Raw genomic sequence first — 18,542 nt, forward strand, 5'->3', positions numbered from 1 at the left:
CATCCTGCAGAAACACAAAATGGAAAGAGCACTTGCTCCAATTCAAACGGGCCTGCCCTATTCCATCCTCAATTCTCTGCCTGGCTTTCTATACCTCTAAATCCACAAATTGGCCCTGCTTCTTAATCCCATCTTCCTCCCAATCAAGATGCCTCCCTCTCCTCTCTGTCCACCCTCCACTATACCTACAGAAATTCCCTTCTTTCTGCTGCTTTTCTGCAACCCTCCATTCCCAACACCCCAAACCTCTGACATCCCTTCCCCATTCCCCAGCTCTTCCTCACTTTGCTCAGCCCTAAAGCAGAGGCCCTAAGAACATTCACATCCCATCTGTCCTTCTCGCTGGATTGCCCGGAGACTAAGGCCATATTTTATAAAAAGTAGGATGTTGTTATTCGCCTGCACTAGTGTGAGGTCCCACCACACTTAATATACACACAGTGGTATATTTCCTCCCTGAGTCTGTCTCCTATTACCTATAGCTTACTAGGTGTTGGTCAGAAAAACCCCTTAGGTGGCAGACTAAGGGAGACCCTAGGAAGAACTCTAACTCAATGACACAACTGCTTGAAGCTAAAATCAACTTTTCCTTTAAAGCAAAAACCAAGCTGCCAAACGCCAGGCCATCCTTCCTTCAAAAAAGGAAGGCTTTCCATCTAACCCTTTCACTGAAATCCAGTGTGGCCTCTTAACTAAAATCCCCCGCTACTCTACAGAAGGGCCTTCTCGGAATATTTTCCTTCAAAAAAACATAATTTACACATCGAGTGTCTTTACTTTCCAAACCATTCAGAATTAGGGAAAGGGGGGGAAAAACACGTCTGTTTCTATTTGAAACTGTCAAAATTAGCATTCAGTAATTAAAAATCACACCCTTTCTCTTAATAACCTAACCAGCATGATACAATCAGGTTGTGCCAACTCTTTAATCTAATTGACTAATTACAGATTTTAATTTAGTCAGTTACTGAACAACTGTTGACAATTTGTTTTCATTAGGGACAGAACAGAATAAATATTTAGGCTTCCAGTCACAAAGACTCCTGCGATCAGCTCTCCACTGTGACCCCAACTTCAGAGCAACTGTGGCTCCGTCGACTCCCTCAGACACAGGTGCGCACGTGGCTCTCCAGCCACTCCTCGGCTGCAGCCTGCGCCACACAAACCTTCCTCAGCTCCCTCTCAAGGCAAAATCCTTGCGTGCACACAGCAGCCTCCATTCCCAAAGTACAGGTAGTTCCCAAATTCACGCACGTCACTCAAGAAGTGGCAAACACTTAAACATTGTGAAGAGAAATAAATTCAATACTACAAGTCACTGGCTTTTAAGCAACAAAATAAGTTAACAGTCAAAACAGGTTTATCTGCATTCATCTCACTAGGAGGCAAACTGTCACATCTTTTTTTTTTTTAGACATTCATTTATAGATTTCTACTAAAATGATCCAATACTTTCGAGGTGCATCTCCCCCCTAAGGTCCCCATCTCACAAAGTCATCCAAAAGTTTCTTAAAATAACAGTTTGGCTCAAGGAACGGGGCCCTGGTTTCAAGTCCTGACTCCATTATTTGATGACTTCGTAACCATGGGCTAACGAGGTCACTTCTCTGAGCCTCAGTTTCTGCATTCAAGGAACAGGGTAGAAAGCAGACTCTGCCCTGTGGAGTTAGGGGGATTAAACGTCATACGCACGCACAGCCCCTGCCCCGGGCAAATGTGCAGTAAATGCTGGTCACTGCTGTTTCAGAAATCTCATCTGTATCCCTGTCTCCATGTGCAACAATTGGAAATTGAGGCCCCAAAGGAAGACAGCGGCCAGTGAAAAGGTCACACAGCCAGTGAGTGGGGAAATTTGGTTGAGAAAGATGAGTAGTGAACATGTGTGCCTTTGCAAGTCTGTAGGGATGGGGACTCTGAGCATCCTCTCGAGATGGGAGCTTTCTACTCAGTCTCACACCCCTGGGCCACCCATCCTGTCTCTAAAAGCCTTGCCTGCACTGCCTGCTCTGCAGTGGGTGACCTCGTGGGAACTCTGCCCTCCAACCCTCCAGACTCCCACAGGAAATCATGAGGGACTTCCCTCCACAGAGCCCACCCCTGGCCATCCCAGAACAGAGCCAAAAGGACACACACAGACACACACACACACACACACACACACACACACACTGCTAGATGGGTGTGAGAAGCACGGCATTGACCCAGAGGTCCCCAGCCTATGGACTCGGGTCTCCTGAAACTTTTAGGGACCCTGGAGAATTGCTCAGCAAGAATCAGGTCTGCCTCAACTGAATTGGAATCCGAATTCCCAATGTTTCTTCTGAACTGGAATTCCACCAAACTGGTGTGCTCACATCGGTTCCCCTGAGCTAATAAGAAGCTCTATTAGCAGCAACTATATCGTGCTTGTTGTTCCTATTTCTTCATCAAAATGAATGGTGACTCAATGCATGCAATCTGTTTGGAGTCCACAGTGGGGTAGGGGATTAATACAAGAAGGCCTTGGGAGTGAAGAAATGGGGAAACTCTTCTTTAAGGTGTATGGGGTCCAAAGCCTGATGTCTTCTTCCTGGGTGAGGTCACAGAATACCAGCCCAGTCCTTCCGCCCTCGGAGAAGCACAGCACCAGGCACAGCACGGTTAGGGTACCATACGACCCACAGGCAGGGCGTGGGCTTGCCCCTCCCCCTCAGGACTCACTTCCTACCCTAGTCTTCCTCGTCCCAGTATCAAACCACCCCAGGCTGGGCAGTGGGTCATCAATTAATTAGGGAGCAAAGATGTCAAATCTGGTATTAATTCTTAGGGAGGCAACGTGATGGGTAGCGAAGAGCACTTTAGTTTAAGTCCACCTTCAACAATGCTGAATCCCTCCAGTGCCTCAGTTTCCTTAATTGCAAAATAGAAAAATGGGACTTCACCCACAGGGCTGTTTTGAGTATGACCTGAGATAAAACCTAAAGCACTTAGAACAGTGCCTGGCATACAGTTGGCACTCCGTAACTGTTTGCTATTGTTATCAGCTCTTCCTCCATGAAATGGGAAGAAAATCCTGTTCACTACTCTGCCCAAATAGGGTAAGAAGGAAATAAAAACACTTTTAAAGGTCTTGGCACACAGTAAATGCTCAATAAACAACTGTTTCCTTAATTAAATAAAGGGTTCATTATTATTAAACCACAACACCATAGTTTAGTAATGTATCCCTTAGCAAGAAACCACCACCCGACTCCCAATGGCTCAACGTCCCATGGAAGACCAGCGCTCCCTAACTGCGGGGGCCGGACTCAAACAAGTGATGTTTACCTCATCTCATCTCTTCAAGTTGCCTTTGATGAAGGTGCTGCTAGCAAAATAATGCCAAAGAAAGTACGTGGCGACAGTCAACTAGAGTTAAGTTCATTTTCTGTAGCTTGGGGTCAGAATCGACTGAAGCACTCCGGTGATCAAGTTTTCTGCAATTCCCTATTCCACGCATTCGCTCGCTGACAGAAATTCACTGAGGTATTTAAAGTGGCAGCCATCACAACTAACTCAAATTGTATTGACTTCCCCGATGCTGAAATGCTCTGCTGAAACCATCAATTGGCCAATTCGGAGATAACGCGGTGGCTGAAATTCCCTGTCATGCTGTAAAATCCCCTTTTGAAGCAGCTCACCAGCCCGGAGATCCGCAGCTGTGGGCCAGGCGCTGCCTCATGTAACACAAGTGGGCTCGCCGAGCGGGATCTGGCGGGCAGCGCTGCCAAGAGCCAGGGCCTCCAGAGAGAGGATAACATTCTCTACTGGAAGCCTTCTAAAAGACAGCAAGAAAAGAAGGGCAGTGTGCACACGCCCGACGCCAGGCCTGCCCACTGGGCCGCCTGCCCCCTCAGCACAGGCCGGGTGGCCAAAGCCACGGGAAGCCCAGGGCATCTCCCAAAGAAAGCTGCAAAATTCCTCACGGGTGGCACAGGCACAGACCCAGGCGCCAGCCTCTTCAGTGGAGGTTTGCGAACGTCAGTGGCTGCCCAGGGAACCAGGAGCCCATCCAGCCGCAGACTTGCCATGTTACCACCTGACTCCAGGCCTCAGTTTCCCTATCTGCAAATAGACAGGCTCCTTTGTTATATACATTTCTATGAGTTGATGGCCTGTTCACATTTAAAACAGCCTTCTCAAATGGGGACCACAACTTACAAACGATTTTCAATTGCTCTCACCCGACTTCAAAAAGAAGCTTGAGGCAAAAAAAAAAAAAAAAAAGTGAGGCCTTATTTTACGTATTTTTGTATCACAGGCAGACAAACTAAGGCTCCGACCACATGACTTACCCAAGGCCATCTGAAAGTCCAAATTCTGTGCACTGTCCATGACACAGCTTTAGTACCCATCACTGACCAGCAAGCAAGCAGGACGCACGGCCCAACAACCGGCCGCTGCTCCGGGCCAGTCTGCAAAGCCACACTCTGTCCATCCCAGGAGAGCTGGCAAGGCTGCAGCTAAATCCCAGGCGCGGGGACGTCTGCCACCCCAGAGCCTGCTCTCTCAAACAGCCTTTTGTGACGGGGAGAGAAGGATCAGAAGAAAACCTCAGACAGAGGCCGCAGGGAGCAGCCATGCTTCTTAAGGTCAGAGGACTGTGAAACAGAAGTGAAATGTCAAGGGCTTCACCCAAACACACAAAGAGCAGGAGATACAAAGCCTGCCTGGGAGCTACGCAAACAGCTGTCACCCAGAGGGGAGAGGGAGTTTGGGAGGCTGGGCCAACCTGGGTCAGACAGGATGCCTGCCCTGAGACCTGTTCTCAAGATTCTTGCTGTGGCCACTGCCTGAGCCCTGCAGATGTTCAGACAACACCCTCCACAGGGGGCCGGGGAACCCCTCTTCCTCAAGGGCAGGCAGACAGGAGTAGCTGCCCAAGGCCAGCCAGCGGGGACAAGCTGCAGACTTCAAGTGGGAGCTACGAGCTACTGCTTATTTGGCAAGCATCTGCTGAGCACCATCCACACGTGCTCAATGCCCCACCAACACGGCAGGAAATACCAAAGGCAGAGGTGCAGAGCTCCCCCAGGCACCACTCAGGAAGCGAGATGGGGAGACAACCCTCCCAAGAACCCTAGGAGGTGGGGCTGATTCCCTCCTTGTTACAGATCAGGGGACTGAGGTCAGCAGCAATCGCTCATCACCTCGCCTCAGTCACCCAACCTGTAGGTCCCAAGATTCGACCTCAGCCTCGCCAGGCCCGTGGCTTTCCGAGTTTAGACTGAGACCCACAATAAGGCAAACTTCACACCACAACCCAGGGCACACGGCACGCATAAATCACTGGAAACAAGTTTCCCAAATTAATACTTATGTTTACTTTTTGTGATACAGTTGTTTCATTTTCTGTAATTGCCAATCTGACCCACTAAGTTGATTTCACAAGGCACTCACGGGTCACAACTCAGTTTGCAAAAACACTAAGTTACCATGAGCCACTTGTCCATCTCCATTAAAATGTGTATTTAACACGCTTGATCCCTGGGCAGGGATCAAACCCTTCTCATTTCTCAAGGCCCAGAGTGTAGCTCCCCAACCTGGGGGTTTACTCAAGACTCTGCAAGAGGCCCCAGGAACGGGGGAGACAGGCAGGGATGAAGGTAAGGGCTCTGTCCTCAGGAACTCCCATCTAGAAGGAGGAAGGAAAGAGATACAACCCAGACCCCAAATCACTCTCCTTCCGGGCAGCAAGTAGCAAGTGAGTAAGAAAGACACAAAGTTCTTGGGGGTGGGGGGGGAGAAAAGGGGTGTTCCCAAGGGGGTGGTGCTGACAGGCCTGGTGGAGGCAGCCACACTACCTGCTTTACAGAGGGCTGACTGGCAAGGGTGCAAGAGATCCATCTCAGGTGGTGCAGTACCAAGTAGGGACCAAAGGGAAGGATCAGAGGGGGCTGGGCACAGCTCCGGACTCTGAGAGCAAAGGAAGTGGCTGGAAGAGGAGAAAAATGGGACACTGACTGAGCAGCACGGGCCAGGTGCTGGCCAGGGGCAGCCACACGTGGGATCGTCTCATCCTCACAAGCACGAGTATGCCTGATGAAGGTGGACGCAAACCCAGGGACCCAGAGAGCTAATCAACATGTGAGCAAGCCAACGGTGGTTCATGTTTCATACTTCTCACCCCGAAACCCCTGCTCCTGTCCCCTTTTTGGCCATCAGAGAGTCGGAATTCATACAAGTGAGATAATAAGAATGACAGCACATTGACATAGCACTTACGCTGTGTCAGGCGCTATATGTAGTGTGTGTGTATGTATGCCCACGCGCATAAACTCATTTAATTCTCATGACAACCTTATGAGGCAGGTATACTTTATTATTACCCTCATTTGCCTAAGGAAACTGAGGCACAGACAGGCTAATTAAGGTGTCCACTTTGCATAGCTTGTAAGTGGAGCAAGGCAGCAAAGGGAAAAAGTAAGAGTCCAGGACCCTGATCGGGTTTGCAGGTTTGAATCCTACTGGTGACCTCAGGCGGGGGGTGGGGGGGCATCTTTCGTCTCTGGGCCTCCGTTTGCCTACTTGCAAGATGACTAGGTGACCTCTGGTTCCATCACCTGCAACCCTGCATTGAATGTATTTCCCAGGGTGGGACTGCTTACCGACTCCTGTGACCTGTCCTGACTCTGAATCCATCCCTCCAAAGACCAAGATCGTTCTGCACAAGTGTGTTTAAGCACTTATCACATCCTGAGCTACATCTGTCTCTTCAACAGGGTAGTGAGCAGAGCAGGCACTCAACGATGGAACTAAATCAACACCCTGACATTCGGCAGTGTCTTCTGCTCCTTGTCTGGGGGCCAGCTGACCACGGCCTGAAGCTCACCCTAGGAAGTGGAAAGAGAAAGCAACCAACGCACCCAGAACCAGTTTGTCCAATGCACAAGCCCCCTTCTCCTTTAGGCCCTTCTCTGGAACTCCGCACTCAATCAGAAAGTCAGGGGAGGCCCAAGGCCGGCCAGGGCAGCACATACACAAAGAAGACAAGGACAAGATCCCAACCCAGGGGCTTCGAACCTGTTCATCCCTATCAACACTGCCATGGCACTTCACTGCACAACAGCTTCCAAGCCTTCCTCCCAGCAACTCCCACGTAGGCTGGCTGAGCAAGGACAACCCTTTGCACCTGTTTCACAGTCAAGAGGATGGACCTCAAGAAGTGAAGCCCCCCTCCCGCCCGCACCAACCCCGGCTAACAAGTGGTATGAAGCAGAAATTTTAATTCAGATTTCTGCTGAGGCCAAGTCGCCAGCTCTCTGGGCCTCACCATCTAGCTCTGTGGCAGCTACATGTGGGAGTGGGACAGGACCACTCTGTCCAACACAGATAAGGCGCGTAGACACCTCAGGAGAGCATTTATCAGTACCAGCCTGTGGCACAAGCCTGCTCTGCCCCGTGCAGGGGTGTGGAGGTGAGACAAGACAGTTGGGATGGAGGGAGGACTCCACAACATGTCAGGGCATCAGAGAGCATCACTGAGAAATTCAAGTCCCTACGGTCAACTTGCTCTCCCAGAAAAATATGCAATTTTCTCTTCCATGATATGAAAATTTGGGGGAGGGGGGGAGGGAGACTTTAAGGCTGTAAAGAGAAAGGAAACAAAATCACCAAGTACTAGCCACAGAGAAACAACCACCATAGTAGGGGATCACCATTTCCCCATTCTACAGATGGGAAAACTGAGTGTTTGAAAGTCTGCCCTGCCAGGAAACGAGAGTGAGAACTGGAGTTCAGGTATGCATCCCAGCTGCCAGTCAGAGCCCAAACCCTTCAAATCCAGAGGATTCAAGGCTCAGGGAAATAAAAGCATAGCACAGAGAGAAACATTCCTAAAACTCATCTCACCAAGGCTACAGGAAACCCCATTACTCTGGCGAATCAAAAACAAACAGTCATTATTGTCCGTTTGCTGTAAGCTCCCTGCAACATGTATTAAAGAAGTTTATGTGAATCGTCTAATGTACGTGTGCCGTGGTCAGAATTATTACCAAGCTAAAAAAGATTAATTTTTCTAAATACTCTAAACCACTGGTTCTCAACCTTCCTAATGCCGCGACCCTTTAATACAGTTCCTCATGTTGTGGTGACCCTCAACCATAAAATTATTTTCGTTGCTACTCCATAACTGTAATTTTGCTACTGTTATGAATCGTAATGTAAATATCTGATATGCAGGATGTATTTTCATTGTTACAAATTGAACATAATTAAAGCATAGTGATTAATCACAAAAACAATATGTAATTATATATGTGTTTTCCGATGGTCTTAGGCAACCCCTGTGAAAGGGTTGTTCGACCCCCAAAGGGGTCGCGACCCACAGGTTGAGAACCGCTGCTCTAAACCCTAGATACTATGATATAGGCTACAGCTAGTGTAACATCTCTGTTATCTTGGCTGACAGGCCCTCAAGCACATACACCTCCCTTCCACTTCTCCCTCTTATACTTAAGCACACACACACTCACACACGGAGGTGGGAAGGTCGAGGAAAGGGGGCAAGGCGGCTCTGGCCTCAAGTCCCCACTAGAGAACCTGCTTCCCTTGGAAAATTAAGACAGCCTAAGGGACGCTGCAGGGAGAGCCGGGTGTCTCCCGGCTCCCTCAGCGCCAGGGCTGGCACAGAGCTGGCTCTCGGTCCAAGTTTGCAAATGCTCAGCTAACAAAGATGGCATTATGCAAAGACTGGTGCGCACGGCTGGTCTTGGAGTTCAAATGAAGTGACCACTGCCAAAAACTTTGTTTGGGTCCCCACCACTCCCCCCGCCCCACTCCCGCCTTAAAATAAAGGGCAAAGATTTGCAATTTGGGGTCTTGCTGCCACTTGAAACCCATTAAAGTGGCTGCACTGCCTGGGTTCTGGCAAAATGCAATTCCAGTTACTCATTTAGTGTTTAATTAGCTACCGATGGAGGAGTCTGGCAGGCTCCGGGGGGTTAAGAGGACTTGCAGCAAACGGGGGTGGGAGCCCGAAGAAAGGATGCAACCCGAAGTCTAAGCTCCAAAGGGAGAGGGGAAAGAAACAACTGTGTACGTTTTGTTTTCATAATCTGCCACACAAGGGTGCCAAGGGTCAGAGCCAAAGGCAACGCCGTGAACTTGTCAGGACCTCTGGGCAGATAGCTACCCTGGCTTATCACGGGGGACAGCGCTCCCCCAGCTACCAGAGCCCAGCTGCGGCCTTCTCCTCCCATTGCGGCCGCCCGGCCACCCGTGCCCCTGCTCCCAAAGGCTCTGGCAGGCGTGGACACTCCCTGCCTGGCAGGAACCTCAGCTCAGCACATCCAAGGAGAACCCTCTCAAATATCACTTGGCTATTTCAAACCCACCAAGGACGCTGGACCCCTGCCACTGAGCCACAAATACCTCCACTCGCATGCACGCCCAGGACTCGTAACCAACGCGCCTGCAGAGACAGGTTCCCAGCAGAGGGTGGAGGGGGTCACAGGGGTCACAGGGGTCACAGCTGGGCAGGAGCACAGGGGTAAGGGAGCTCAGGGGCTCCCAATGACAAGGTCCTCGGGAGGGAAACTAAGGCTTAAGACTAGCAAGGTCATGGGACTCCATGTCCACTACACGCCCAAGTTCCTCACTGGGGATCACAGAGGGGTTTGGAATTTGGGGCAGCAGCCCGTGAACCTCCTGAAGCCATGTACAAAGTCTCCTTTGTGGAGGAACATGCATTCTCTGGAAGGAAAGGCCATAGCTTTTATCACATTTCCCAGCCAAAAGAGCCAGTGCACCGTAACAAGCTCCCTTCCCAGAGCTCAGGTCCCACCTCTGCCAGGGACTCTGCAATTCACCCCTCAGGAACTTCAGCCTATTCTCTGCTAAATTCAGTTCTTCAGTGAACAGGTATGGGCACACTCTGAGTCAAAAGCAAGCATCTTTCCTCCACTGCCTGGCTACATGCCCTTCGACAAAACATATAAACCCCAAGTCTCAGTTTCTTCATCTGTAAAATGGGGATGAGACCTTAATAAAACCTGACCAACAGGCAGCGGTGAGGCCAAACCACAACCACATATTGAAAAAGCACTATGAAAAGTATAGCAGCATGAGCTGTGCATGAAACCATTACTGCTCTTTAGCACCTTCCGCTTCAAGGCCTTATCTGCTCCATTCATTTCTTGCCTCCAAAAGGAAAACACAAAATTAGCTCCCACAAGAAGGGGAAGAACTGCTGGTGGTTGAGAGGACACCAAAGGCACTTCTACCAACCCCATGGATCCTGTGAAGAGGGTCGCCAGGACCCCCCTGGGCCCGCAGTGAGATACCGTTGGCAACTGGGAGTGTCTGCTCCACAAAGGCCAGAACCAGACAAAAGTCTAAGAAAGCCCAATGGGACCTCACGGGCTTTCACCAACACTCTCAGAACCACTGCTCCAGCCAGAGGGGAACAGCACGGAAACGACAGGCAGGGTCCTCCCTGTGAGCCTCCTCCGTGGCCTCAGGGCTCTTCTGACTACAGACAAATCAGTTTCTCAATAAAGTCCACTCGGGGCACCAAGTCCCCCAATGTTCCACGATGTACGTGGTCAGCATCAGGCACTCGGGCTTATGAACAATGAGCCAAGAAACCTGAAGTTGCCAGATGTGTGGGAGAAAATAGATGGTGACTCAAATAAAAACTCACCAATTCAGAGAAAATTTAAACCCCCTCCCCGCTGAGTCATCTGGCTCACTCCAGGCCCGATCGCCTGGCCTTGGCCTGAGCAGAGCCTTTGAGATCACCCTGATCCATCAACAACCTGCCAGAACACAAAACCACTTACTTCCGTCAGTGAGCCGAGACCAGCATCTTCCGACGGACAGAGGTCCTTTCTGGCCCTTCGAGAATCAGGCACGCACTCCGCGTCCCTGCCCAGCAAAGACTTACTACTTACTACCCATCGAGGCCCCAACCTGGTACCTGGGCCACACTGACTCCCCCACAAACCACGAGAATCTCTGAATCTCCTTGATCAAAAACGAAAGGCCAGTTACTGCACACTCTTATTTATACTGCACTTCATCTTCCATAAAGATTTAAGGTAACGAGTGAACCCACATTAAATTACCTGGCTCAAGATCACCCGGCAAAAATGAAGTCACCGAAAGAACACCCCTCCAGTGTTCCATGGGCTGTTCCAGACCAGGTTACTTACTGACCCCAAAGTACCTATTTTTTCTTTCCGATGTACTTCCTTACTCCTTCATTTAATTAGCATGAATACCTACTAGGTGCAAGGTATTGTGAGCTACAGAGATGAATAGCTCTGTGGATGAATGGTCTCTGGCATGGAAAAGATTAACAAGCTGTGGTTGCAAAGACAGCCCTGAATGAGAAGTTAGTCAGAATACTAGAAGGTGTTGCCATGGCCTGTGAGGCCGAGCTGCTGGGTGCGTAAGAGAACCAACCAATTCTGGAGTCAGTTATGACCTGAGCTTAGACTTAGATCCTAATTCTACCACCTACCAGCTGTGAATGCACCTCTCTGAGCCTCAGTTTCTCCACCTGCAAAATGGAGCTACCATGCCTTCTCTCCCAGGGTCACTGAACCTACAGCACTCAGCACAGGGGCCCAGCAAAATGGAGCTACCATGCCTTCTCTCCCAGGGTCACTGAACCTACAGCACTCAGCACAGGGGCCCAGCACATGGAAAGCCGCCAACAAAGGCTGTGTATAGCTGGTTTTTTATAGACGTTGAGATTGAGGAGCAATCAGAGTGTACAGAAAACTATCCTGAAAATCCTCCACGACAGAGAACATAAAAGATGGACGGAATGTGAATGTGTAAGAGAAGCATGCATTCCAGACAAGAGTCCAGAAAAGAGACTACGGCAGTAATTCTAGCAGCAACAAATATGCACTAACGCGATGGTAGCCATGGGAATGCGGGAACACATGAAGATTTGAGAAGGACGGTAAGAGCTCCTTTTCTTAATTTTCTTAAATAGTTCTTAATTTTCCATTTGCTTCTTCATCTTCCCAGCAACTCAATGCTACCTCTTTAACTCCTTCACAAAAGAGACATTCCTTTCCTGTTCCCATTCCTCACTTCATCCCTCCTCCCCCTCAATCTGACTCTTGGGCCACAGGTGGATTCCAATCCAGGAAAAAGGGCTTGGACCCTAAAATCTGCAAATCCCTGGCCTCTTGCTAGCGTCTTCTAAATGCCTACGCCAACTTCAGAAATCACTACCACAATTCTGCTGTCATTTCTTAACAAACTACTGGAAGCAAACCCATGCAAGTTTCCCAACCACCATACCGTTTCAAGGTGGCAGACCGAACCACAAACTGCCAAAGAGGGTCTCACATTACTTACTGGAGCACTAAACGCCGTTAAAAATCATTAGCCTCTGAAAGACAGCTTCAAAAGGTAGCACCGTCACCTGTATCAAGAGATTGGCTTGAAATAGGCACACCTACCCATCCCCCCACTCTAAAATAAAACCATTTGCATAGCAGTAGACTGGCCACACAGGAACTGGCTGTCCATAGTTTTTTGTTTAAAGCACAAGACTTTTACTAGGTGGAAAGGTCAAATTCACCAACTATTTTTCTATGACTAATGCACCTCTGAGCCTCCTCCTCCAACCTCCAGATCCTGGATGTTCCCAGAACCACATCTCAAGGGAATGAGGCACCTCACCTTTCACTACGAAAAGTTTGCTCGGCTGTACCATTCGCCAGTTTCTCATTCTCAACCCCGGAGAGGGCATGAGGACTGGTGAATTTCCTCGGCACTCCACTCCAAAGGCACTGACTTTTCAGTCAAGGCAGAATTTCATCACATTGAATAGTCTCAAATCCAGGCCGACTCCAGCTGAGCCTCTAACTCCTCGTGTTACAGGGGAAATTTTCACCATAAAGATATTCACAGTAATGGGATTTGCCCACTTGTGAAACTCAACCAGATGGGTTCTGGTCTCCTAGGCCAGCTTCAAACTCTGCACGCAGGGGACACCATGGCCTGGCCAAGGGGGTGGGCCCCGGTGACAATCAGAAAACCAACTTCCATGCCCCAGAGTTTGGGGACTATTCCTTTCCACTTCATGCAGAAGCGTGAGACAAAAATAGACCACCTCTTAGGTGCATGTGTGCGAGCATGCGCGCACGCACACACGCGCACACACACACTTAACCTTCTGCAAGGCCAATGGAAGCAGACTGAAAGGCGGCTGGGAAGACCTTCAGATATTTCCATCTCCCCCCCCAGAAGATCCTAACCTGTTTCATCTGATCAGAAAGTCTGACACCAACCCAGGTTTGGAGCCCTTTTTTTTTTTTGAGGGGGCTGCCATGTATGATGGGACATGGGGCAGGCATCTCTCCTATAAGCATTTCATACATTTCAAAAAACTCATCCAAGTAGACGGTGAATGATAGAATAGAAAGCATTACAATGTGATGACATTAAATATGTTCATAAGAATATTTTGAACACAGGATTATGGACTAGCCAAGGACTTCAAAGTACCCATCATCTCAGCAGACACAACATGAGCCCCCCCCACCAAAACCAACATAAAACAAACACCCAAAACATAATTTGAAAGATCACTTCCTGGAGAGTAATGCGAAAGTCCATTTCACCAAATTCTCACTCAACACCCCTTCTACTCCAAAACACAAATTTCCTATTTGCTTTATTTTTCTTTTTGGCTGTGGTCCGTTTTTTCTTAAACCAACCAACACCAAAGAGGCTCAGTCCATTCCCAGTTAACTGTCCACTCTGAACATAAACCGCACATGGTTGAGCCCTGCTCAACGCCATTTAATTCTTCAGATAGGTATCTACACACACTTTTGCGTAATTACAACATTATGAAATACCATTCACCAAGTTAGAGCGGTGCTGGGAGGAGGGCACAGGGCGAGGGCAGCGAGGAGGTGGGCAGAGAAGAAAGGCAAGGAGAAAACAAAACCCACTGCCAATTGGCTGTGTATTTGCTTTCGGTCCTAAAGAAGTTAGAGCTATCCAACCCTGTAATTATTGCCAGGATTAAAATTTTGTTACTCACGTAATCATGAAAGGCTTTTGCTTCACTTGAATGTTCACAAGTGTCTCGCCTTTCAGGAGCTGCACAGTAAAGGTCCCAAAATACGCTGCAAGTTGAAAATAAAATAAGATCAGATTACTAATTATGACTCGTGTACACAACGGCAAGTGCACAATGCTCAGTGTTAACAGCACCACGTCTCCCCAAGGCTCAACCCCCTCTTTTCCAGCCTTCATTGGGCAAAGTTGGCCTAGAAAACAAAATGGATCTAACCCCTCTTGTAGCAAACCAGCTATTTGTAATAAGAGTAAGAGTTCTTATTTATCAGGCACCTACTGTGTGCTAAATGCCTTACACTTTAGACTCTGCTTGTGACAACCACAGTGCTTATGACAGGAGATTCACCCCCACTTTATACAGACAGGGAGCACTGAAGCTCAGACACGTTAGTACAACCCACCCTGCCTGGATGCCCAGGCAGACAGGTAGGAATCTGTATGAGAATCCCGGCGTCTGGTCTGTGCTCCTTTTGTCGCACCCCTAACCCCAAATGGTTGCATTTAGTCAAAAGGTTAAATTGCCAAAGTCAGGACTATGATTCATAAGCATAGCAAACTGGGTGGCTCTGCCCATAAAGGAAACCCACAGGCTCTTAATCCAGGAGCCCATACCCCCACACTGCTGGACCTCACCCCGACTCCCAGCCAGGCCCTCCCCCAAGTTATTCTTATGCAAGAACCACTCCACCCCACCCAACCAAAGAACAAGTATCAGTTAGCCAAAGGTCAACTAGGTATCTTGTCCTTTCATATTGAAATAGAGAGCCCTCCTCAAAGAGGTACCTACCCGCCGGTCCAGCAAAGGAGGGATGTGGAGGGGGTGGGGCGGGAGCTATCCCAGCCTCATCCCCCTCCATGAGTTATACGGTCACTCCAACTCTTCGTATTAAATGAGAGCATACGTACAAGTCCTTTACCGACCAGTAAAGCCCTATGCAAACACAGGGTCGTCACTGCCTTAACGTGAGGCCCTGGAAACCCTCTCCAAGGCCCAGGGGTGGAAAGGAACTGAAGGATAAAATGGGCACCAGAGCAGAAGTCTGATTCCTCCTACAGTGCTCCTGCCCCTGCTGCCAACAGCCAGCACTGAAGGAACCATCTCAGCCGCAGCCCTGCCAGTCATCAGGCAAGCATCTCACTCCAGGTGTATGAGCACAGCGCAGCCCTCTCTGGATCAGCTCCACCACTTCCTCCCACCCCGAAGGCCGTGGTCATTTGCTCAGTGTCAAATCATGAGGCACTTTCTAACAAGACCACGACCTGAGCCCAGAACCACAGACAAGGCGGGAGTTTCAGGAAGATTATGGGTAGAACAGGAAAATCGGGACTTCGTCTAGCTGCAGAGGGGGGCTCGGGAACATTCCTTTCTGCCCTCTAAAGCTGCACATATCTGATTAACTCCTCCACACGCCAAAGATTTCTAACATTACAAACTCCCCAGTCCCTTCTAAGTAACTTTTACTCACAAACCTGGATTTCTGGCGGTCAGACCCGTCACACCAATCCACACTCCTCTCCAAAAACCACCACAGAAAACCCATCACCCGCTCCGACAGGTCGAATCCTTCTGCCACACCAAATTGCCTCCAACACTGGGCAATCCCGAGGTTGGCTGAAGTAATGAAAAACTCATTTTCCCTGCACAAGGTAGAACAGACACTTCATCCCCCTGCATTTCAAAGCGACCTGAAACAGTAACCTGAGCTGGCGGCCAGGTACTCGCGCTAAGATCCCAAGACATGGCACTCCATTTTCCTGAACTCCACCAAAATATCAAAGCCCCTCTGCTCTCTTTTCCTTTTCAAAAGGATGTCAAAGACTCCGCACCAATCAGTCACACAAAACAGCCAGGTCTTCCTCCACAGCAGCCGGCTCCCAACTGGCTCCCCCTGACCTTAAGCCTCCCTTCAGCCTGCAGGCAACCTAAGACGAGGCGGAGGGGGTCCCACACCAGCAGGACCCAGGGGCCTGGGGGAGGGTCACAGATAAGGGAGCCCCCAACGACCAACTAAGGGTGCTCTGTGAGGTCGACAGCGACAAGTTAAGGTTTTCAGAAAAATGAAACTTTGTGGTTTTAGGGATGCTGGGAGGGGGAGCCCACAGAGGAGAGGAAGATCCAGTCAGTCTGAATCAGTATCTTTAAAGGAAGTTGCAGCCCCTTCTTGCTTTTTCTCAGGGTGCCTGGAAAAGGCCACAATGGTCGGTCTCTCTCTCTCTCTCTCTCTCTCTCTCTCTCTCTCTCTCTCTCTCTCTCGGTTCTGAGTTCATAGTAAAAGAAAAAAAGAAAGGATAGGCCAGTTGTAAAACAGACCTGGTATCCCCCCTCCACCCCGCCCCACCCCCACTCCCTCTAATTAAAGCAGCATGCAGAATTGACAAAAATCCTTCAAGGTTTTTCGAGCCTGCCTAGCGGCCGGGAGTGAGATGGAAAAGTAAGGAGTTTCTATCCAAACACCAGGCATGATTTAGTAGGCTCTCAATAGGAGGAGAGAGAGGAGGCAAAAACTTCAGGCAGCAGCCTCTTCTGCCCTGTTCACCCCGTCCTGCTCCGTGCACCCCGGAGGGGAAGGCTTGGTGGGGTCTCCTCCTGGCTCCCGCCTTTGTTCACTGGGACCAGACAAAACAAACACACACACACAAAACTATCACACAAACTTACCACCACCACGAATGCAAAAACCCAGGTGGTTCGCCCAACGTGATGTTTTTTTCCCATCGAATCTAGAGAGGAGAGAGCAGAGATCGCTTAGAGGAGCAGAGGGAAGGGGTGGGCTGGGGGCTTCCTGGAGCCAAAAGGCTGTGAAGACCAACTAACAATAAATGCCAAAAGGTGATAAAAATTCAAAATGGTGGCCACAGTGGCTGCTCCTGAAAACAAAGGCTCTCAGAAGAGTGGGGAGGCAGGGGTGTCTAGAAATTGGAGGACGGGGCGAGTCCCACTCACCTCTGACAAGAAGGTCTGTGCAGATTTCTGTGCTCCGACGTGCAGTAAATACTCGTAGACGTATAAAGCTAACCTGGAGCGCGGGCAGGGGGCAGAGAGAGGAAGGTGTCAGGGCGCAGGGCACTGCTCCGGACCCTGCCCGCGGCTCCCGGCCCTGCCCACGCTGTCCCATTGTGGCCCCGGCCAGAGGGGAGCCGCTCGCTCGGCCCTGCCAGGGGCCGCGGGGGGGGCGGGGGGGGGAAGCAGCCAGGGGCTGGGTGTTGGGGGACGCGGCACCGCAAACCGTGGGGACCTGGAGAGGAGCCCCCAAACTTGAACTTCCCAAGTGGCGTCGGGGCCAAACCCACCCAAGTCTCGCAAACTCGCAAACCACCCGATCCCATAGCTTCCCTCCTATTCGCGACACACTCCTGGCGACCCTCTGCCCAGCTCTCCGAGGGTCCGGGGACTCGGTGCTGGACTCCGGGGCGCCTGGTGCGCTCTAGAGTGGGTGCTTGATGCCGTCCTCACTACCTCCCCCCCCCCAAAAAAAAAAAACAACTGTCCCCCAAGCCTAGGGACAAAACGGCGCCGCCGTCCCTGCCCAGCCCGGCGCCCGGGAGGGCACGGGAGCAGCGGCGAGGCCGAGGGCAGGGAAAGGAGAGCGCTCCCGGCCGAACAAAGCCCCCGGTGCGCACTCCTCACGCCGCGGGCGGACAAAAGGAGCCTCCGGGGCTGCGGAAGCCACGCGCCCCCTGCCCGCACCCGGGGGGCAAAGTGCGGCCACCCCGGGGAGCGCCCCGAGTGGGGCGGCCGGCCCGGCTCGCTCGCGGGACCTCGCCCACCCCCGGGCCCGGCACGCCCCGCGGCCACCAAGTGCCCCCTCCCCCGGCGGCGCCTCCCGACGCCCCTTCCCCGACGCCCCAACCTCAGCCGGCTCCCAACAATGGGCTCTCCCACACCGCCCGCCGCGGCCTCGGGGACGGGGCCAGGCAGGCGGCGCCGGGGCCCGGGGCGCAGCGCCCCCGCCGCCCACCTGCTTCCCACCGCCCGCCCGCTCGCCCGCCCGCAGCCCGGCGGCCACTTGGAACATGGTCTTACTTTTCCCGAGCCTGCCCGTCCGAGGGCACCGCCGAGCCTTTGCCTTTGGCAAACATGGTTTGCAGAGAAGAGGGCGCCGAACCTCGCCGCCGCCGCCGCCGCTGCCGCTACCGCTCCGGCTGCTCCCGAGCTGCCCCTCGCTCCCGGCCCCCTCCCCGGCGCCCGCTCGCTCGCTCGCTCGCGCTCTCCTCGCCGCGCTCCCCTCCCGCCCCCCCAGGCGCTGGCTCCGCGCTCTTTCCAGCTGTCAAAGCGTCAGCCCCGGCCGCGGCCCCATCGCCCTGGAACTCCTCCCGCGCCGGCTCGGCCTGGGGTGCCGGTGCCGCCGCCGCTCGCCCGCCGGCCCGGCTGCCCGCTGGCTCGCTCGCGCGCCCGCCCGCCCGGCTCCGCCTGCGCCGCCCTCTGCGCCTCCGGCACCGCTGCTGCCGCCGCTGCCGCTGGTCTACTT

At 51.5% G+C, this 18,542-nt stretch overlaps 1 protein-coding gene across 6 annotated transcripts in view; it reads right to left on the minus strand.

Moving 5' to 3' along the window:
* SSBP3 (single stranded DNA binding protein 3) overlaps positions 1-18,287 on the minus strand; it is a 150,335-nt gene extending 132,048 nt beyond the window's left edge. For 2 of the 6 annotated variants that reach the window (XM_036351003.1, XM_036350998.1), the window contains exons 1-4: positions 18,098-18,287; positions 17,018-17,090; positions 16,733-16,794; positions 14,036-14,120 (exon numbers count right to left, since the gene is read on the minus strand). In XM_036351003.1, the coding sequence (XP_036206896.1) occupies positions 14,036-14,120; positions 16,733-16,794; positions 17,018-17,090; positions 18,098-18,153 (276 nt within the window). In that variant the 5' untranslated portion in view covers positions 18,154-18,287. The remainder of the gene's footprint in view (positions 1-14,035; positions 14,121-16,732; positions 16,795-17,017; positions 17,091-18,097) is intronic. The other 4 variants (XM_036351004.1, XM_036351000.1, XM_036351001.1 and 1 more) reach the window with 3 other exon arrangements.
* Between the last annotated feature and the right edge of the window lie 255 nt (positions 18,288-18,542).

Source organism: Myotis myotis, unplaced genomic scaffold (assembly GCF_014108235.1).
Source record: "Myotis myotis isolate mMyoMyo1 unplaced genomic scaffold, mMyoMyo1.p scaffold_m19_p_2, whole genome shotgun sequence".
NCBI lineage: Eukaryota > Metazoa > Chordata > Mammalia > Chiroptera > Vespertilionidae > Myotis > Myotis myotis.